Genomic DNA, 19,189 nt, shown 5'->3' with positions numbered 1-19,189 from the left:
GGGCCATGGTTCCCCACCTCTCCTTTCCCAGAAAGTTTGGATCAATAATTGATCGGGGGGGGGGGGAATCCCATGAGTGTTGGCTTCTCCCCAGTTTTTTTTCTTCTTCTCTTTAACAGGATGCTGGGATCAGTTGTAATTGATCGGGATTCGTCCCAGGGATGTTTGCTTCTCTCCAGTTTTTAAAACAATTTTCCCTTTAACGAGCTGGTTGGGCCAAGAATAACTGATCGGGGCTCCATCCCTTGATTTTTTCCTCCTCCCCAATTTGTTCCTTTTAAAATACCGTAGTTCTTCTTTTAGAAGCCAGCGAAGATGACCGCAAGTGCAGCAACAATTCAGAGGACAAAGACGGTCACCTGATTTGGAGGAAAAGAAGCGAAACTAACTTTCTCTTTCCTTTCCCGGCGGAGGAGGTGGCGATGGCAGCCGAATCGTCCTTGCAGGATTTGATGGAAGAAGCCACCTGCTCCATTTGCCTGGACTTTTTCCAGGACCCCGTGCTCATCCCGGAGTGCGGCCACAACTTCTGCCGGGGCTGCCTGACCCGCAGTTGGGGGACGTCGGAATCGGAGGCTTCCTGCCCCCAGTGCAGACAGACCTTCGCGCCCCGCAGCCTCCTCCCCAACAGGCAGCTGGCGCGGATGGTGGAAGAGGCCAGGCGATGTGGAGGTCCTTGGGGGGAGGAAGGAGGGACCCTCTGCCCGAAGCACCGGGAGCCCCTCAAGCTCTTTTGTAAGGGCCACCAGACCCTCATCTGCGTGGTCTGCTACCTATCCAAAGAGCACAGGGGCCACTGGGTGATCCCTGCGGAGGAGGTTTTCCCGGAATACCAGGTAGGAGTCAGCCAGGAGGAATCTCTGGGGAGGGGCATCCAGTGCCAGCCCTCGCAGTCTTTTTACTAGTTTACTTGCTTCCTCCTGCTTTATCCCACCCCTTGTCTCCCTGCCTGAATTTTTAAAAAACAGGTTGACATCCCTGTTGTCCCTGATCAAAATTCAGGTGCTTGTCAACTCTCATATTATGTTGTCCTGGGCTCTTATGTTCACCCTTTTCACCTTCTGATAAGCAAAGTCAATGGAAAGCCAGATTCGCTTAATTGCTGTGTGACTAACGAAACAACTGCAGTGATTCACTCAACAACCGTTGGAAGAAAAGTTGTAAAATGGGACAAAACTTCAGTTAACTGTCTTGCTTAGCAACGGAAATTGCCTGTAGGGAGAAATAGGCTCTCATCGCCAGCTCCCTTTCCACATTTGCTCTAGAGCGAAATTGTCATGGAATCCTCCAAAAATTTGAGTGCAAACCCAGAAAGGGGAGCTTTGATAGTACAGGGGTTTAAGGCACCCTGTTATTAAGCTGATTAAGACCAGCTGCCTGCAATTACTGCAGGGTTCGAATCTCGCCAAGGCTCAAGGTTGACTCAGCCTTCCATTCTTTCTAAGGTAGGTAAATTGAGGACCCAGTTGTGGGGGCAATAAGCTGACTTTGTATAAATATACAAAAGGATGAAGGCTATTGCTGAGCACATTGTAAGCCGCCCTGAGTCTTCGGAGAAGGGCGGCATATAAATCAAATTAAAAAAAAAAATGAAAGAAAAACACTCCTGCTGGATCAGCCCAAACTTTCATTTCTCAGTGATGCTTCTGGGATGACAGCAACCAGGAGATTCAGGCAGTTCACTTTAATGCCCTTGCAGGGAGTCCCAGACTTAGAACCGTTTGTTTAGTGACTGTTCGAAGTTACAATGACAATGAAAAAAGTAATATAAGGGTTTTCACCCTTGTGATCATTGCATCATTCTGTGGTCACATGATCAAAATTTGGACGCTTGCCAACTGCCATATATTTATGAAGGTTGAATATATCTTACATCTCCAATGTAATTCTTTATGGAAAAGAAACTCAAAACTGTATTTTCTCTTCAGATCAAGGTGGAGGATTGCCTGAAGGCTCAGAAGCTCAGAAGGGGCAGAAAGAAAAAATAGCTACATACAAAAGAGACACAGAGGAAAGAGTGCAGGAGATGCTTGTAAGTATTTGATCCAAAGGTGAGGAGCTTTTGAGCTAATGGGAAGGAGAAGCCCATCCGCCATCTTTAATAATAGGCAGCCTATTTGTAAATACAAGTTCTGACTGAAATTAATTCAAAATTAAGGTCTGTGTTAGGGCACAGAACTTGTTCCTAACCTGGAGACTGAGATGTCACCATTGACTGAATGACTCACAGTTGAGTTAAGTGCCCCTATCCCATGAGCCGTGTTTTATACAATGGGTTTGGCTTGCTTAATAAATTAATGCAAACTATATTTCATCTTATTGAAAAAATTGTGAACTCAAACATTTTTCTGTCTCCTTTTTTGGAATCCCTGATTGCCAAGAAAATTTTCATGAGAGATTTATTTTTTTTTTTAAAGAAAACTTCCCCCGCTGCGCTTTTTCATATCAAAAGAGTTTTTTTTTCTCCTTAGGAAATTCTCCCATCTCACTTCTGGATTCTTCAAGGAATCCATTTAATTATTATAACAATTAAAATAAAAGTAAAAATAATTAAGTAAAACAATTAAAATAAAATAAAAATATGCCTTTTTCTTTTTCTTTTTCTTGTTCTAGTATCTCATTGAAAAAGTAAAAAAAAATGTAGTGGCTGCATTCAGAGAGCTACAACTCTGGTTAGAAGGACAGGAGAAGCTTCTATTGACTAAAATAGAACAAACGGAGAAGGATATTATGGCAAGAAAGGAGAAAGGTTTGACCAAGCACGTGGAGGAACTGGACTCTCTTGACCATCTCATCCAGGAGATAGAAGAGAAGCTTCAGCAGCCAGCCAGCAAACTCTTACAGGTCAGTCAGGAAGTTGAGATCATAGAATCCTAGTGCTGGAAGGGACCTGGGAGGTCTTCTGGTCCAATCCTCTGCCCAAGTCAGGAGACCTTATAACCATCCCAAAGAAATGGTTGTCCAAGCTATTATTGGAAGCCTCCAGTGATGGAGCACCCAGAACTCTGGGAGGGAAGCTGTTCCACTGATAAATACTTCTCACTGTCAGGAGTTCTTCTGTATTTTAGGTTGGCTCTCTGTGTAATGAGCTTCCATCACTTTTCCCTATGAGAGCCCTTCAAGTATTGGAAGATGGCTGTTGTGTCTCCCCTAAGCCTTCTCTTTGTTAGGCTGAGCCTACCGTGTTCCCTGATAGCCATTCATTGTATGGTTTGGCCTCCAGAGCCCTTACCATCTTTATTGCACCTCTCTGCATTCTTTAGCCCCTCCACAGAATACTGTTTTTGATTTTTTACTTTTTTTGTTTTTCATAAATTTAACTGAAATTATAATAGTGAAAAGTACAAATGAAAATAAAGAAAATAGGGAAATGGAGGATAAGAATGGAAAAGAAGTGTAGGATAAAGGGAAAAGAAAAAAAACATTGTCTTTCAATTTTTTTCTGCAAAATAAAATAAAAAATAAAATTACAGCCTCAACTTTTATTTTTTAGCCCTGTTTATAAAAACAGATTAGTCTAATAAGCAAAATCAAGCACGAAGAGTTTCTTTTTTTCTATCTCAAGCAGAAAGTTTAGAAGCAGCTTCCAAGTAGAAACAAGGGGTCATATCTAATTAAAGCAGTCAATTTTTTCATTTTTTCTAGCTCCATCACTTTTTCCATCCATTCTTCTGTTGTGGGGATTGATATAACTTTCCATGTCTGCATGTAGGATTCTGGCTGCATTTGACTCTATGGAAAGGAACGGTCACCAAATGAACTATTTAGTCAAGGACTAACTGTAATGGCTTAAATTAGGGATACATAATTTGATACAGAAAAAGCAGGCCATGCAATAAGCAGGAATTCAAAGTATTGGTCACTGACTCTATATTCTTCACAATTTGAGGCTCCTATCCCCTATTAGAGGATGTGGTGGTGGGTGTTCTTTGTAGGGTCTCCCCCTCCCCTTAATCTCCAGGCAAGGAAAAACCCAACACTGATGTCTTTCTACAAAGTATTATAACCACCTGGATTTTCCAAAGTGCCTTGATTCTGGAAGCATAAATGCAGGGCATGTTTTTATTCTATTGATGCACTGTTTTGTTTTTCAAATGGTCTTGATTCTGGCTGCATTCAAAATCTTTTTTTCAACTCCTCATTTAGTAAACTTTTTGACTCTTTCTATGGAAAGGAAACTGGAAGGTTTGAAGACTACAGGTAGTCCTTGACGTATGACCACAGTTGGGCCTGAAATTTCTGTTGCTGAGTGAAACAGTTGTTAAGTGAATTTTGCCCCATTTTAAGACCTTTCCTGGAACTGTTGTTAAGTGAATCATTGCAGTGGTTAAGTTAGTAACACAGTTGTGAAATGAATCCGGCTTCCCCATTGACTTTGCTTGTCAGAAGGTCACAAAGAGTGATCATATGACCCCAGGACGCTGCAACCGTCATAAATATGAATCGGTTGCCAAGTGGCTGAATTTTGATCATGTGACCATTGGGATGCTGTAAGAGTCTTAAGTGTGAAAAATGACCATCACTTTTTTCAGTGCCGTTGTAACTTCAAATGATCATTAAATGAACTATTGAAAGTCAAGGACTACCTGTAATGGCTAATAGTAGGGATACCTAATGTAATTCAGAAAAAGCAGGAATTCAAAGTGCTGGTCACTTTCCCTCTATTCTTCACGATTTTAAGAATGCCTGCTTAGGGTTCCTATCCCCTTTTGGGGGATGTGGCGGTGGATGTTCTTTGTAGGGTCTCCCCCTCCCCTTAATCCCCAGGCCAAGGAAAAACCCAACACTCATCACCTTCTCCAAAGTATTAAAACCACCTGGATTTTCCAAAGTGCCTTCATTCTGGGAGCAGAAATGCAGGGGATTTTTTTATCTTAATGATGCGCTATTTTGTTTTTCAAATAGTCTTTAAGAAAGTAAAAACAATATAAAAGAGATGAACAGCTGGGTAAAAAAGAGCAATGGGATTTTTTTAAAAAAATGGAAGTACTTTATGTGTCTGTTAGTTTCTGGTTGTCGAGACGTTTCACTCATTTATTTTGTGACTGTAAGAATTTAATTTTCTGCCTAGGAAATGGCTCCTTTCAGAGTTTTGTCTCTTTATTTTTTAGGACATTGGAAGCATCTTGAAGAAGTAAGTAAATCCACCCCTTTCTTTACAGACTCAGAGATCAGCAGATCCGCCAAAAGTTTTCCTATTTTGGGAAGCTCTGTTTGTATTTAGCAGTATTTTAATGTAAAGACAACGTACCGTATTTTGAGGGCTATTTAAATAATTCCTCAGATAACTTCAACACAATATAATTAGCAATATTTGATATGATCAATTATTGGTTGGTTGCACACTCAGCCAGATGTTTAGATTGAATTTGGCATTTTTATCTACCTATGGAGTCCTTCCCAAGAACAGACAGATGTTTGATAGTTTTAAAAGTATCATAGTAGGAAGTAGGATGTTCCAAGTAATGCAACTGTCATAAATACATGCTGGTTGCCAATCATCCGAATTGTGATTATAGGGACACTGTGACAGACGTTAAGTGCGAAAATGGTTGTAAGTCAGTTTTTTGAGAGCTATTGTAACTGGTTGCTAACAAATAGTCATAAATAGAAATTTACTTGTAACTGAATTTGACTCTATTAAATTTCATTCCATTACATTTAACCCATCAAGATCAGTTTGAATGTTATGTTCATCTTCTTTTTGATTACCTACCTCACTCATATTAGTCATTAGTCATTTGGTAAGATAGAATCCATTTATTTTGGCCAAGAGATTCAGAAGAAGTTTGAAGAAAAGGGAGCTTCAAACTGAAATGTGCCCATGTTTGAATAGCTAGACAGAGAATTGACTGAAGCCTGGGAAACAGGGGGCCTTGTCAGTCAACGGGAGTGCTGATTTCCCACCAGCTTATCAGGTACTTAGGATCCGAGGACAGGGCAACACAAGGAAAGGACAGCCAATGACTTCATAGCTGTCCATCAACACCCCATTTAACAACTAAAGGCCATAAACAACCAGGCACCACATAAATACAATGTGTAGAACAGCCCACTGCACACATTCTGGAGAGAGAGAGAGAGAAGTTCCCTGAAGATGGGCTCCAGCAGAAGTCCGAAAGCTCAGAAGATAAAACCTCTGGTGACTAACCCAGACTGGATCCTGCCGCTAGCCAATCCTCAAGCACACAGAGGATTGTGCCACAGAGAGGAGGGGGTTAACCTGTTTTCCAAAGCACCTGAAGGCCAGACAAAGAATAATGGATGGAAACTGATCAAGGAGAGATTCAACCTAGAAATAAGGAGACATTTTCTGACTGAGGAGAATGACCCACTGGTACATCTTTGCTTTCAGACGTTGTGGGAGCTTCATTACTAGAAGCTTTCAAGAAGAGGCTGGACTGCCATCTGTCAGAAACAGTGTAGGGTCTCCTGCTTGGGTGGGGGTGGGGGTGGACTAGATGACCTACAAGGTCCCTTCCAACTCTGTTATTCTGTTATTTTGCCCTGCCAGATATCAGGCAAAGGAAACATATGAGAATCCGGTGGAGTTACTTCTAGAGTCAAAGTGGACAATCTGGGATTACATTGATATCACTGTTTCTCTGAACAGTATTATGAAAAAACTGAGAGGTAAAAAACAGCCGCCAGGATTTCACCCTGGATGACATTTTGAGCATCCATGAGAGATTCTGGGCCGGTGTCACATGGATCTAAGAGGGATCGATTTCAGGATCAGCGGAAGAGACACCCTCATTTCTCTGGGGAAAGGCCTCGTGTCTTGGCACCAGGAGGGGAAGAGGAGCTTTCTGGTTTCTCCCATTAAAGATGTGCTACCTAAAAACAGGAACCATTAGCTACTCATAATTGTCCATTTACAGGTAGTCCTTAACTTACAACAATTGACTTAGTGACTGTTCACAGTTATAATGGCATTGAAAAAAGTGACTTATGGTTGTTTTTCACACTTATGACTATTGTACCATCTCCAGAACCACATGATTCACATTTGGATGCTTGACAACGGGTTTATATTTATGACGGTTGCAGTGGTCATCTTTTGTGACCTTCTGACAAGCAAAGTCAATGAAGCCAGTTTCACTTAACAACCGTGTTACCAATTTAGCAACTGCAGTTATTCACTTACCAAATGTGGCAAGAAAAGTCGTACAATGGGGGAAAACTGACTTACCAAATTTCTTACTTAGCAACATAAATTCTGGGCACAATTGTGGGTATAAGACGAGGACTACCTGTATTCTTTGTATCCCAAATCTAAGTGCACGGATCACTGGGGAAGCCAAATACGTTTCCACTAAGTATAATGGAATATATATCGGTAGTTCTTGACTTACGACCTCAGTTGAGTCCAAAATTTATGTTGCTAAGGAAGGCAGTTTTTAAGTGAGCTGTGCCCCATTTTATGAACTTTCTTGGCACAGTTATTCAGAAAATCACAACTGTTAAGTGAAGAATGTGGCTGTTAAGCGAATCTGCCTTCCCCATTGACTTTGCTTGTCAGAAGCTCCCCAGGAAGGTTGAAGATGACAATTCCAGGATCCTGAGAGGCTGCAACAGTTCTAAGTGTGAGAACCGGTCATAAATCACTTTTGTCAGTGCCGCTGTAACTTCACTAAACAAATGGTTGTAAGTTGAGGACCATATACCTAAGTTGAGGTATATGGAATATATAGTAGAATATATACATAGAATATATGTATTTTTCGGTGTATAAGAAGCACTCCCCACCCAAAGGTGGGTGGGAATATCTGTGCGCTTTATACAGCGAATGTTGCCAAAGCCCCGCCCGCCTGCTGGCCCCCACCCTTCAGCCTCTACTCCCAGAAATTTGCCTCCTTGCAGCAAACAGCAAACAGCCTGGTCAGCTTCAGCACAGCCTGATTTAGCATTAGCAGCTGATTGTCCGGTTGGATCTGCCTCCCGGAATACCACCAATCAGCTGTTCTAGGCTGTGGGGATCACCACCTCTGCATGCCCCGTTTTTGGCCTCCTCGTGCCCTGTTTTTGACCTCCACGTGCGGAGGCTGAAAATGGGGTGCGTGGAGGCCAAAAATGGAGCGTGCGGAGGCTGAAAATGGGGTGCACGGAGACCAAAAACAGGGCACGCGGAGGCGACAATAGGCAATGGCGATCCCTGCAGACTGGTACAGCTGATCGTTGGTATTTCAGGAGGCAGATCCAACCAACAATCAGCTGCTCATGCTAAATTGGACTGTGCTGAAGCTGACCAGGCTGTTTGCTGCAAGGAGGCAAATTGTTGGGAGGCAGAGGCAGAGACAGATTTTTTTTTTCTTGTTTTCCTCCCCAAAAGCTAGGTGCGTCTTATAGTTTGGAGCATCTTATAGTCCAAAAAATAATGTATATCTAATGAAATATATATAGCCACCAATGGCATTTTGGCTTGTAGCTTTCCATATTCCATATTTCCTGATTTGAGTCCAAGGAAAGCAAATCAGGGAATCTGAGGGAGGCCCTTCTGTTGCTCCAATTCCAGTGATGAGATGCTTAATCCTTCCCTTTTCTTCCCCAGATACTCTGGAAAGTGGACTTCAACTACAGGAAGGTAAATATGAGTTGTAAGAATCACAATCACTTGCTATTTTGAGCTCTTATGCCATTAACTTTAACATGATAGAGTAACCTAAAAGAAAAATATAGGATTAGATACCTTAAAGACTATGATGATCCAGTAAGCTTTAATGATTTTATTATTTATGACCTATTACTTGCTGTTTATATGTACACTATGAGCTTATGCACAGGAGACAAATTCGTTGTGTGTCTGATCACATTTGGCCAATAAAGAATTGTTCTGTTCTGTTCTGTTCTGTTCTGTTCTGTTCTGTTCTGTTCTGTTCTAGTCTAGTCTAGTCTAGTCTAGTCTAGTCTAGTCTAGTCTAGTCTAGTCTAGTCTAGTCTTGTTTATCTCCAAGGCGTCTGCCATCAACTCTGCCATCATATCAATGAGATCTTCCCCTTTTACTTCTTCAATGTTCTGGAATCTCAAGAAATGGCTTTTTCGATTTCTAGGTTGATTATTGTTCCTTCTAAATCCTTGTCTGCCTGTGTTAATCTTTGATTCATCTCCTCCACTGTTTTGTCTGCTTGTTCTGATTTCTCTTCTATTACCTTAATTTGGTGTTCATATTTAGCTATCATTTGCTGGAAGTTCCTTATTTTTTCATCCATATTCTATTCTATTCTATTCTATTCTATTCTATTCTATTCTATTCTATTCTATTCTATTCTATTCTATTCTATTCTATTCTATTCTATTCTATTCTATTCTATTCTATTCTATTCTATTCTATTCTACTCTACTCTACTCTACTCTACTCTATCTACTCTACCCTACCCTACCCTACCCTACCCTATCCCACCCCATCCCAATTTTAGTCTATTCTGTTCATTATGTATAATTATGTAAAACTCTTGGCTCTCAGGAGAAAGAATTTGATTATGGCTACAATCCCCCAGTTGTCTCTTCCTTCCCCCTCCCACAGCTCGACCTTCTTCGCTGTGGCAGCCCTGAAGTGCCAAGGTGTGTATGTGTGTGTGGGAAATGGTTCCAGGGCTGACACATAGAATTCCTACCAAGCTAATAACAACCTATTGATTTTACTGCCTGAGTGTAAGTTGGTGAGAGACCAGGTCTTTGGGAGCAGAGAAATTAGGTCCTTTGGGTCAAAGCAAATAGCAAAGTTGGAGCATCAGGGTTGCCTCCTCCATGTGGGCCATCAGACTGATGAAAGCAGAGGTTTCCTGTGAAAAATCCTCCCCTTTTGTACATGCCTGTGATACCCTGATGCTTGCAGAGAAAAGGGCAGATCTTCCTCACATCCCATCGTGTGTCCTAAATTACCTCTGGGGGATCCTTCTGACTCTGCCAGTTCAGAATTGAAACATGGCAGCCTCTTGCTCTGCCTGATCTTCTGGATTAATGCTCTAGGTTTAGTTTAGTTTAGTTTAATGCGACTTATATGCCGCCCTATCTCCAATGGATTCAGGGCGACTCACAACAATAAAATGCACAATTGCACATTAAAACTGTATAAAATTAAAAGTCCAAATTAAAACAATTTAAAATCTATTTAAAATCTATTTTTTAAAAAACCCCATCAGTCCAGGCTGTGAAACAGCCAGGTCTTCAAATCACGGTGGAATGAGCGAAGGTCAGGGGCCATCTGGAGCTCCAAAGGAAGTTGGTTCCAAAGGGTGGGTGCGCCCACAGAGAAAGCTCTCCCCCTGGGGGTCACCAGCCGACACTGTCTGGCTGACGGCACCCTGAGGAGGCCCTGTCTGTGGGAACGCACTGGGCGATTGGAGATTGTTGCTGGCTGCAGGGGGTCCGACAAATATCCTGGGCCTAGGCCATGAAGGGCTTTGTAGGTGATAACCAGCACCTTGAGCCTCACCCGAAGGGCAACCGGTAGTCAATGCAGGTCGCACAGGAGGGGTGTAACATGGGAGTGTCGGGACACTCCCATCACAACCCACGCGGCTGCATTCTGCACCAGTTGAAGCCTTCGAGTGGTTTTCAAGGGCAGCCCTAGGTAGAGAGCGTTGCAGTAGTCAAGACAGGAGGTGACCAGCGCATGAGTAACGGTGTGTAGAGCATCTTGGTCCAAGTAAGGGCGCAGCTGGCGCACAAGGCGGACCTGGGCAAAAGCCCTCCTGGTCACGGTCGCGACATGATCTTCCAGAGACAACCGTGAATCCACAAAGACACCCAAGTTGCGGGTCCTATCCACAGGGGGTAACACCTCACCCCCGATGGTCAACGATGGAATATCTCGATTGGACCCAGATGCCAGTACCCACAGCCACTCGGTCTTGGCGGGGTTGAGTCGGTAGAGTCCCTGTTCAACCTGGGCCCTCCCAGCAACTCACTGAAGGCAAAGCCAACTACTCTTCACTCCCAAACCCATTAATCTCATCTGCAAGATGGAAGCTAAAGAGAATTGTGCAGGGAGGCTGGAACAGGTGGAGCACTATGAAGGGTTTGAAGGACTTGGCCAGGGGTCCACAAGTCTTTACAATTGCCAGAGTTGGAGAACCTTGGACAAGGCAATGGTGAGGTGTGGTTGAAAAAAACAATGACTCCTCCAGTTCTGGGTAGTAGTGGTGGTGTTGGAAGCTGAACTCCATTCACAAAGGAGGCTCTAGGGTTAAACCCTTGGGAGTTGAAGACACAAACTAGGCCTCAAGATGACACTCCTGTTTTTTTCCTTCCTTCTCTTCCCCCTTACAGTGAATGTAACTCTGGATCCAGACACAGCCAATACTAGCTGCCTTGATGTCTCCGAAGATCTAAAAAGCGTCAAAGGAGTTAAGCCAGTTGAAGGAAAATATTCTGTCTCAAACCACAACAGATTTGCATATAAACCTTGTGTCCTTGGCTGTCAGAAGTTCTCAACAGGGAGACATTTCTGGGAATTATGGTAGGAGATACAGCAGGATGGGGTGTAGGGGTTGCCAACAAGCCACTGAACTTAACAAATGTTGATGTGCAAACCAGGCGCTGGGAGTTTCAGAAATGGAGATGGGGATACACAGCCGTGTCTCCGTCAAAATGGTCTGAGCTGGTCCTGACTGAGAAGCCCACGAGGATCCGCATCTCTCTCAACTGCGAAAAGGGACGAGTGAGTTTTTTTGATGCCAGCACAGCAACTTTGCTCCATACATTCTCAGATGCTTCCTTGGTTAGAGAGACCCTTCTGCCCTGTTTCTATTTGAGCAAGGGCACCTGCATGACACTCCCCTCAAAGAAGGGACCTCCATAGGCAACACTTTGGAAAACTCCCTATTTGCCAAGCAGGGATCTCTGAAAGCCTTTAAAGCAGAGATTCCTTAGCTTTTTGCTACTTCAGCTTCCTTTATTGTTCTATGCCACCCTGGTCAGTCAATCAGTCAATATAAAGGAATAACCTGATCAGCATTTCTATTTGTCTGGATAAAAAAAAAAGGAGGAGCTTTATTGGCTTTAGCATCATGTGTTCAGGTGTATCAGTATTAAAGAGACCTTACAGCTAAGCCTGTCAATCATGATTTTATATGTCTGTCACAGCTCTTCATCCCATTTATGGATCATGCTTGTTTGTTTAATGTTAGTTGCAATCAATGATTGTCGATGACTCGGTATATTCTGTAATTTTTAACTTTTTTTCTTTCCTTCACCGTTTTTTTCCTGTTTCCTTTTAACACATAATTGTCATAATCCAACAAACCCCAGCAGGGCTTCAGCAAGTATTATACTCAATATAAATTTTATAGCCTCATAGGTTTTTTTAAAAAAAAATCCTAGTACTTTTCCTATCTTTTTATACTTACGTAGGTTATCTACAACAATCGGATTACTGATTGTAAGACTGACTGTAATTTTATACAGTAGGTGTCTCATGGATTGCAATTTTATGCCAATAAATTTATTCAGTGCAATACATAGAAACAGAAGATGCACAGAAGACAGAAAAAAAATAAAACATAGCATTTGTTATCAAGATAGAAAACGTGAGTTTTCTCAAGCCAAAAGTCAAAAAGAATTGTTAATAGAATGGTACAAATGAAATACATTATTAAATAAATACATTATTTGACAATAACATTCTTTTTCCCTCTTGCTTGGAAGAGGAAGACTGTGAGTTCAAGTCCTGCCTTAGCCATGAAAGCCAGTTGGTAACTCTGAGCCAGTCATTCTCTCTCAGTCCAAACCACCTGACAGGATTGTTGTGGGGAAAATAGGAGGAGGAAGATAGGTTTGCCACCTTGAGTTATTTGTAAAAATAATAAAGGCGAGATAAAAATAAATAAGGGGAGTGAAACGTAACTCTGATATGGTGACTTTGCTTGCTGACTGCAGCTCTCTGGAACATCTCAAAGCATCTAAACAACTGAAGATAATCCTAATGAACATACATAATACAGATAGTCCTGGACTTACAATCGAGCCCCAAATTTCTGCTGCCAAGTGAGACACCTGTTAAGTGAGCTTTGCGCCATTTTAACTGAATCATGGTGGAAGAAGGGAATGAAAAGGAGGATGTTTTGGCAGGAAAGAGGAGGAGAGCAGGGGATAGAGAGAGGGTGAGAGGGACAGGTGACTCTCTTTGGAGGCAGAGAAGTGGAGTCTCCTGGCTCACCTGGCCTCCACCCCACCAAGTGAGAGGGGGAAGCGACGCATGAGGAAAGGGGGAGAAAGGAATGTGAAGGAGAGTGGAGTGTGGAGAAAGGTAGGGAAAAGTGTGTGAGGAAAGGCTGAGAAAGGAGGAGGAGGAGGAAGGGGAAAGAGATGAAGAGAAAGGGAGGCAGGCAGGGGAATGAACAGAGGAGCAGAGAAAGTGGTAGGACAGACCAGCAAGCAGCAGAGATAAAGAGGGGAGAGAGGAAGAACTGGCTGATTGGCCGTCTGACCACCTCCAGCTGCATAATCCACCTGCTGACAGGAGACTCCGGAAGGGACCGACTGGAAGGGCAATGCAGCAGAGTCCAGCCGAGCAGGGCAAGTGGAGGTGCCTGAGCAAGGGATCCGAATGGAGTGGCAACCAACAACAGATAGACTGTAGCAGAGGAAGGTGTTTGGATGGTTGAAAAAGAGGGCAAGGGGACCCCAGCGTCCCTTTTGGGGATAGCACCTACATGATGATCTTTCTTGTCACAGTTGTTAAGTGAATCACTGCATTTGTTATGTTAGTGACACAGTTGCTAATGAATTCCATTTCCCCATTGTCAGAAGATCATAAAGGGGGGACACTGCAACCGTCATAAATATGAGCCAATTGCCAAGCGACTGAATTTTGATCAAGGAACCATAAGGATGCTCATAAACGGGAAATGTTAAAATGCTTATTATTTGACTTCACATATCGCTACCTCAGAATTACAGGGTTCTATGTGTGTCACGACCATTTTTTGGGAAACGAGCCTTAAACATTTAGAAAATTGTACTGGTTACCCCATTGTACGTAGAAGGAAAACGTTTGGTAGGTGAGCCTACCAACAAATGGTGCATGCAAGAAAAAAAAATGAGGCCGATGGTGACTCATCTTGGGGTCATACTAGAGGCTCCGAATATCAGATAGAACCTTGTCACACTAAGTTACACCATAAAAATGAGAATTACAAAGTTTAATAAAAAATTTTTTTTGAAAAAAGCACTGAATTCAACATGCTATTAACTCAAATTTGTTTTTGTGACCATAAAATGCTTTAATGTAAGAATGTAAGACCATTAAATGTAAGAATGTAAATGCATGTCTTAATACTGAGAATTACTATTTAACCCGTTTTGCATAACAGTTTCTTCAAAATGGTGCAGTAATAGTCATTATCGACTTTAGGCATCCATTTGAGCATACTTTCTATGTCATCTTGTTTTGCTTTGGATAGTGTGTGTACCTGTAGCTCAGGGGTGGGTTCTACTTACCTTTACTACCAGTTCACAATGGGATCGCTCGCGCCCCCGCCTTGCTTCTGCGCATGCGCAGATCGCTTCTGGTGACATCAGGGTCAGTGGGCGGAGCCTCCCGCCGGTTTTACTACCGGTTCTATAGAACCAGTCCGAACCGGGGGCAACCCACCACTGCTGTAGCTCTGTCTTAGGCACAGGCAATGTAACAGATGTGGCAGGCTGTGTTGGCGAAGCAGGTTTCCTCATCTTCTTTTCAAAGGCACAGATGGTGACCGTGTTCCAATTTTCCACAGCGAAGGTTGTCTTGAACCTTACTGTTGAATGGGTCTGGGTGAATTTTAATTGTGAAACTTCAGCAAACGGCACATTACTGTACTGAAACTGCTTTGAATACATGGAGTGGAAATTTTATGTTCCTTGTTTTTTGGGTACTTGGAATGCCAGGTTAAGTTTATTGTTGAATACTATTTGATAGTAAGAAAGTTTGACTGGTTCAGTTCCCGTTTTGCTGCTTCTTTCTTTATACAGCTCGTACATGATGCTTACATTCAATGAAGATTCGAGGTACTCTTTTTTAGTTCTAGCACAACAATAATACGACTCCACCCTCGGAAATGAATTAATATGGTCAATTACTGTTTGTCTGGCTGTAGCAAAGAATTGCTTATGAGGGTGTTTCCCCCTCTTGTTTGTAGGTGGGGTATCTGTTACTAAATCTTTCTGGCTATGGTAGTTGTACAGTGGGTTTTGACTGATTGCCAGTGTTCCTAGATAAAAATCCTTGCAAACACGAATTGCCCTGATTCACTGAATTCAGAATTCGGCTCCCTGAAACATGTATATTCGAGTGTGACTCATAGCCACAATTATTACTAGGATCCAAATGCAGGGTTCCGGGCCTGCATTGCAATAGCAGTAATGAATGGTATAGACTTACAGTAAAGCACAGAATACTCACTTGTTTTCAATTAAAAGTTCCATATCCAATTGGTCAGCTTCAGTTTCTGGAACATACTCGGATCCACTTGGTTCATATAAGTCTGAACTTGCTTCCATATCGTGGAAAAGAGACATTATTTTAGTATTCACGTGTCCAGAAATGGAGGCAATGCTAGGCGCTCCATAACATGGGAGCACTCAAATACAACAACTGGCTGCTGCAAATAGAAACCTGTAGTTCTGAGTTTTTGTGCGATAGTGAAGATAGAACCTTGTCATTTTGCTATTTGTGGCGAATCTATTTAGAAATTTTACTAAATAAATTGTTAAAAAATTAAGTCATGGTAGATAGAACCTTGTCACACTCTTAACTCATTTTCGACAAAAATGTCAGATAGAACCCTGTAATTCTGAGGTAGTGATATGTCAAATTGAGAGTCACTGATCTAGCCCAACAGAACCTCAAAAGGGATGGGGATTACAGCCAGGGTGTCCCAAGGGATGTCAACAAACTCAAGGTGTCAGACAGCTCTGCCTTCCTCACAAATAAGGGGTGGGGCTTCCCTCCCTTAGGCCTTTGTTGACTCCCTCTAGGGTTGTTCCTGCTTTGCAGCATCTCCCCACTTCTGGGGAATATTCAAAAGAGATTTAGATGTGAATTCTATAAATTAGGTCTCTAAAGTTTCCAGGCCCTAAACCTGTTTAGTAGTAGTACTGTAGTTGCAGTCATATTCGTGGTGCTCTCCTTCCTTCCTTCCTTCCTTCCTTCCTTCCTTCCTTCCTTCCTTCCTTCCTTCCTTCCTTCCTTCCTTCCTTCCTCCCTCCCTTCCTTCCACAGAAACGCCTTCACCTGGTGCCAAAATGATGCCACTGTGAGTGCCAACTAAAAGGACTCTGGGGAGGTCATCCGGAAATTATGTGCCACCACCAAAAAGGCAAGATAAAGGATCCACCCACCAGATTTCCCCCCCCTCCTCCCTCCTAAATTGGCCTGAGACTACTACTAACTCTTTCTATCCATATTTTGCCTTAAGGCACCTCAAACTTGAAGATTTCTATTCAGCAAATGATCTTATTCCACATTGTATATATTCCATATTCTACATCTACAAGATAAGTCTTCTGCCTTATCTCCCTTGTACGGACTGCCCCAGGCTGCCTCTTCACCTTGACTTTTGGCCAGTTTTAGAGCTTTTCCTGGTCCATTTCCTGATTGGCTGGCTGGGAAGGGGGCAGTCCAGGCAGTTCTTCCTCTGCTGGATATTTGTATTAAAAGTGACCAAAGAAAAGAGATTAATTTCTACCTGTCCTTCTCCTTTATCTCTGAGACATCCCATCATTTGCAGCATTAGATTTGGGCTTTTATCAAGGGCTTCTTACTGTCTCTTTCATTCCAGGTTTACTCCCTCTGGTCACATGTTTCCTTCTTCCTAGATTTTAAAAAGATTTCCCCTTTAACAAGCTGGTTGGATCAATAATATTTTTAAAAAGTTTTTTTTATTTTAAGTACATTAAAAGAAAACATAGACACACAACTTTTATACAGATATCACTTTTTCCTTCAGCTACTTCGAAGTGGTCCTTTCCTTCTATATTCAGCTATTTACAGATATTTTAATATCTTATTCTGTTGCGATATTTTCAGGATCAGACTCAATAAATTATTTGAGAATTAATAGTTCAAATATATCTTTCTTTATTTACATAAGGCATTCTATATTCACTGAATATTCACAGATAGAAGCGCAGAATATACGTATGCAGCTCCTTATATATACAATGGGTGGAGCTAAGTATGGGAGTGGTAAAGTATGAATACATTAAGAAGTGAAGAATAAGTTAACCCCTGAGACACTGTTCATGTACTATTTACATAATGGAGAATAAGGCATTTACTTGTGACAAATCCCCCTCTAAATGCCGATTCGATATATTACGACAATTACATTCAGATTCAGAACAATATAAAACATGTAACTTAGAAGTCAAATACTTATGTTGCTTAGACGGCAAAGGCTTTGTTAATATGTCAGCTATTTGCTCTGATATTTCGCAATGAACTGCTTTGATAAATCCATCCTGAGATAACTGTCTCACGTGTTTAAATTTTATATCTATATGTCTGGACCTTTGTCCAATGGCATCAGATCTAGATATTTCGATAGCAGCTTTGTTATCTTCATGCATGATGAAAGGCAAAATGGGTTTCTTCCAAATGTCAGAAAGTAAATCATTGAACCATACAAGGTTATTTGCTGCCTTAGATAGACAAACATATTCTGCTTCTGTTGTTGAGGTGGCTACTAAATCTTGTTTGCCAGTATACCAGTAAACTGGACAGTCATTAAGAAAGAATATATAACCAGATGTACTTTTTCTACATGAGGTATCTCCAGCCCAATCCGCATCGGCGTAACAAGTGAGGATGGGCTCCTTGACATTATTAGGTTCCAACAATAGACAGAAATCTAAACTGTTCTTCAAGTACCTTAATATCCTTTTGACAGCTTCCCAATGGTATAATGATGGTTTGCTGACATGTCTGGACAACAAATTGAGGGGCAAGGCAATATCAGGCCTAGTCCAATTGGAGATATAAAGAAGTGAACCTATGACTGACCTGTAAAATGTATTATCTTTGAATTCAGGAGATGATTCTTCTGTATTCTTCAAAAAATCAGTTTGCATGGGAGTGTCACAGGGCTTAGCATTATTTAAATTACATTTATTCAAGAGTTCTATGATTTTGTCCTTTTGAGAAAGTTTAAATCCCTTTCTGGTTTTACTGATCTGAACACCAAGATACTTATTTACTTTACCTAAAGATTTCAATGAAAAATGTTCACTCAGTTTCGTTACAAATGCCTCTTTTCTTTCTTTATGTTTACCTATGTACAAAATGTCATCCACATAGATCAATACAAATTCTAGTGAATTATTTTCTTTTTTAACAAAGAAGCAATTGTCAGCAGTAGTGGCATTGAAATTCATAGTTTTGAGAACTTTTACTAAACAATCATACCATTGTTTACCAGATTGTTTCAGCCCGTATAAACTTTTATTTAATAACCAAGTCTCGTTTTTGTTTGTGTATTGACTGTGGGGTGCTCTTACATATATTTCTTTATCTAATTTTGCGTGTAAATACGCAGTCTGTATGTCGTATTGAAACACATCGAGATTGAGTGCTGATGCTATAACCAGAGCTGTTTTGACACTCTCTGTTCTTACTGTGGGGGAGTATGTATCTGTATAATCCTCGGGATATTTCTGTGCATAACCTTGTGCAACTAATCTAGCTTTGTATAGAGTATTGCCTCCCTCTAAATTCTTAATTTTATATATCCACCTAGTGCCAATGATGGTTTTGTCCTTTGGTGCAACTGTAGGTGTGAACACATTTAGCCCTCGTAAACTATCCATCTCTTTAGTCATGGCTGCTTCCCATTTTTTCTTTTCTTCAGGAGGAAGTTTTAACACTTCCTCATATGTGTTAGGTATTGATGATTCTCCATCCATATACATTATATAATCTTTATATTTGTTTGGCACTTGACTTCTGTTACTTCTGATTGCTCTTTCTGGTTTACTATCATTGTCATGTAAGTATCTTGCTTCTTTTTTAGTTAATGAATCTGTCTTTATTTTATGTTGACTGTTTGTCCATGTTTTGATTTTATTTTTATGTGTTTTGTTACTGTGTTCTTCTCTAATCCCTTTTTCTTGGAGTTTTGTATCTGTGTTGGTGTTTGGGAATATTTCATTAAGATGTATTCTAGACCAGTTGGCCTGCTCATGGAACACAGCTGTTCTGGAAACTAT

The 19,189-nt window shown here is 41.5% G+C and overlaps 1 protein-coding gene across 1 annotated transcript; it reads left to right on the top strand.

The window, feature by feature from the left end:
• Window positions 1-422: 422 nt before the first annotated feature.
• On the top strand, window positions 423-11,967 carry LOC139309336 (E3 ubiquitin-protein ligase TRIM39-like). Its single transcript, XM_070933394.1, is given in 9 exon segments — window positions 423-836; window positions 1,929-1,958; window positions 1,961-2,032; window positions 2,614-2,844; window positions 5,112-5,134; window positions 6,515-6,633; window positions 8,552-8,584; window positions 11,273-11,455; window positions 11,458-11,967. Coding segments are annotated over 9 exon segments (1,452 nt in total). The 3' UTR covers window positions 11,805-11,967.
• Window positions 11,968-19,189: the final 7,222 nt, after the last annotated feature.

The sequence above is a fragment of the Pituophis catenifer genome, unplaced genomic scaffold (genome assembly GCF_029215685.1).
Source record: "Pituophis catenifer annectens isolate HBS135680 unplaced genomic scaffold, rPitCat1.0.hap2 SCAF_2, whole genome shotgun sequence".
Taxonomy (NCBI): Eukaryota; Metazoa; Chordata; class Lepidosauria; order Squamata; family Colubridae; genus Pituophis; species Pituophis catenifer.
Note: the sequence above shows the minus strand (reverse complement) of the source record. Positions and strands in the feature narration are given on the sequence as shown.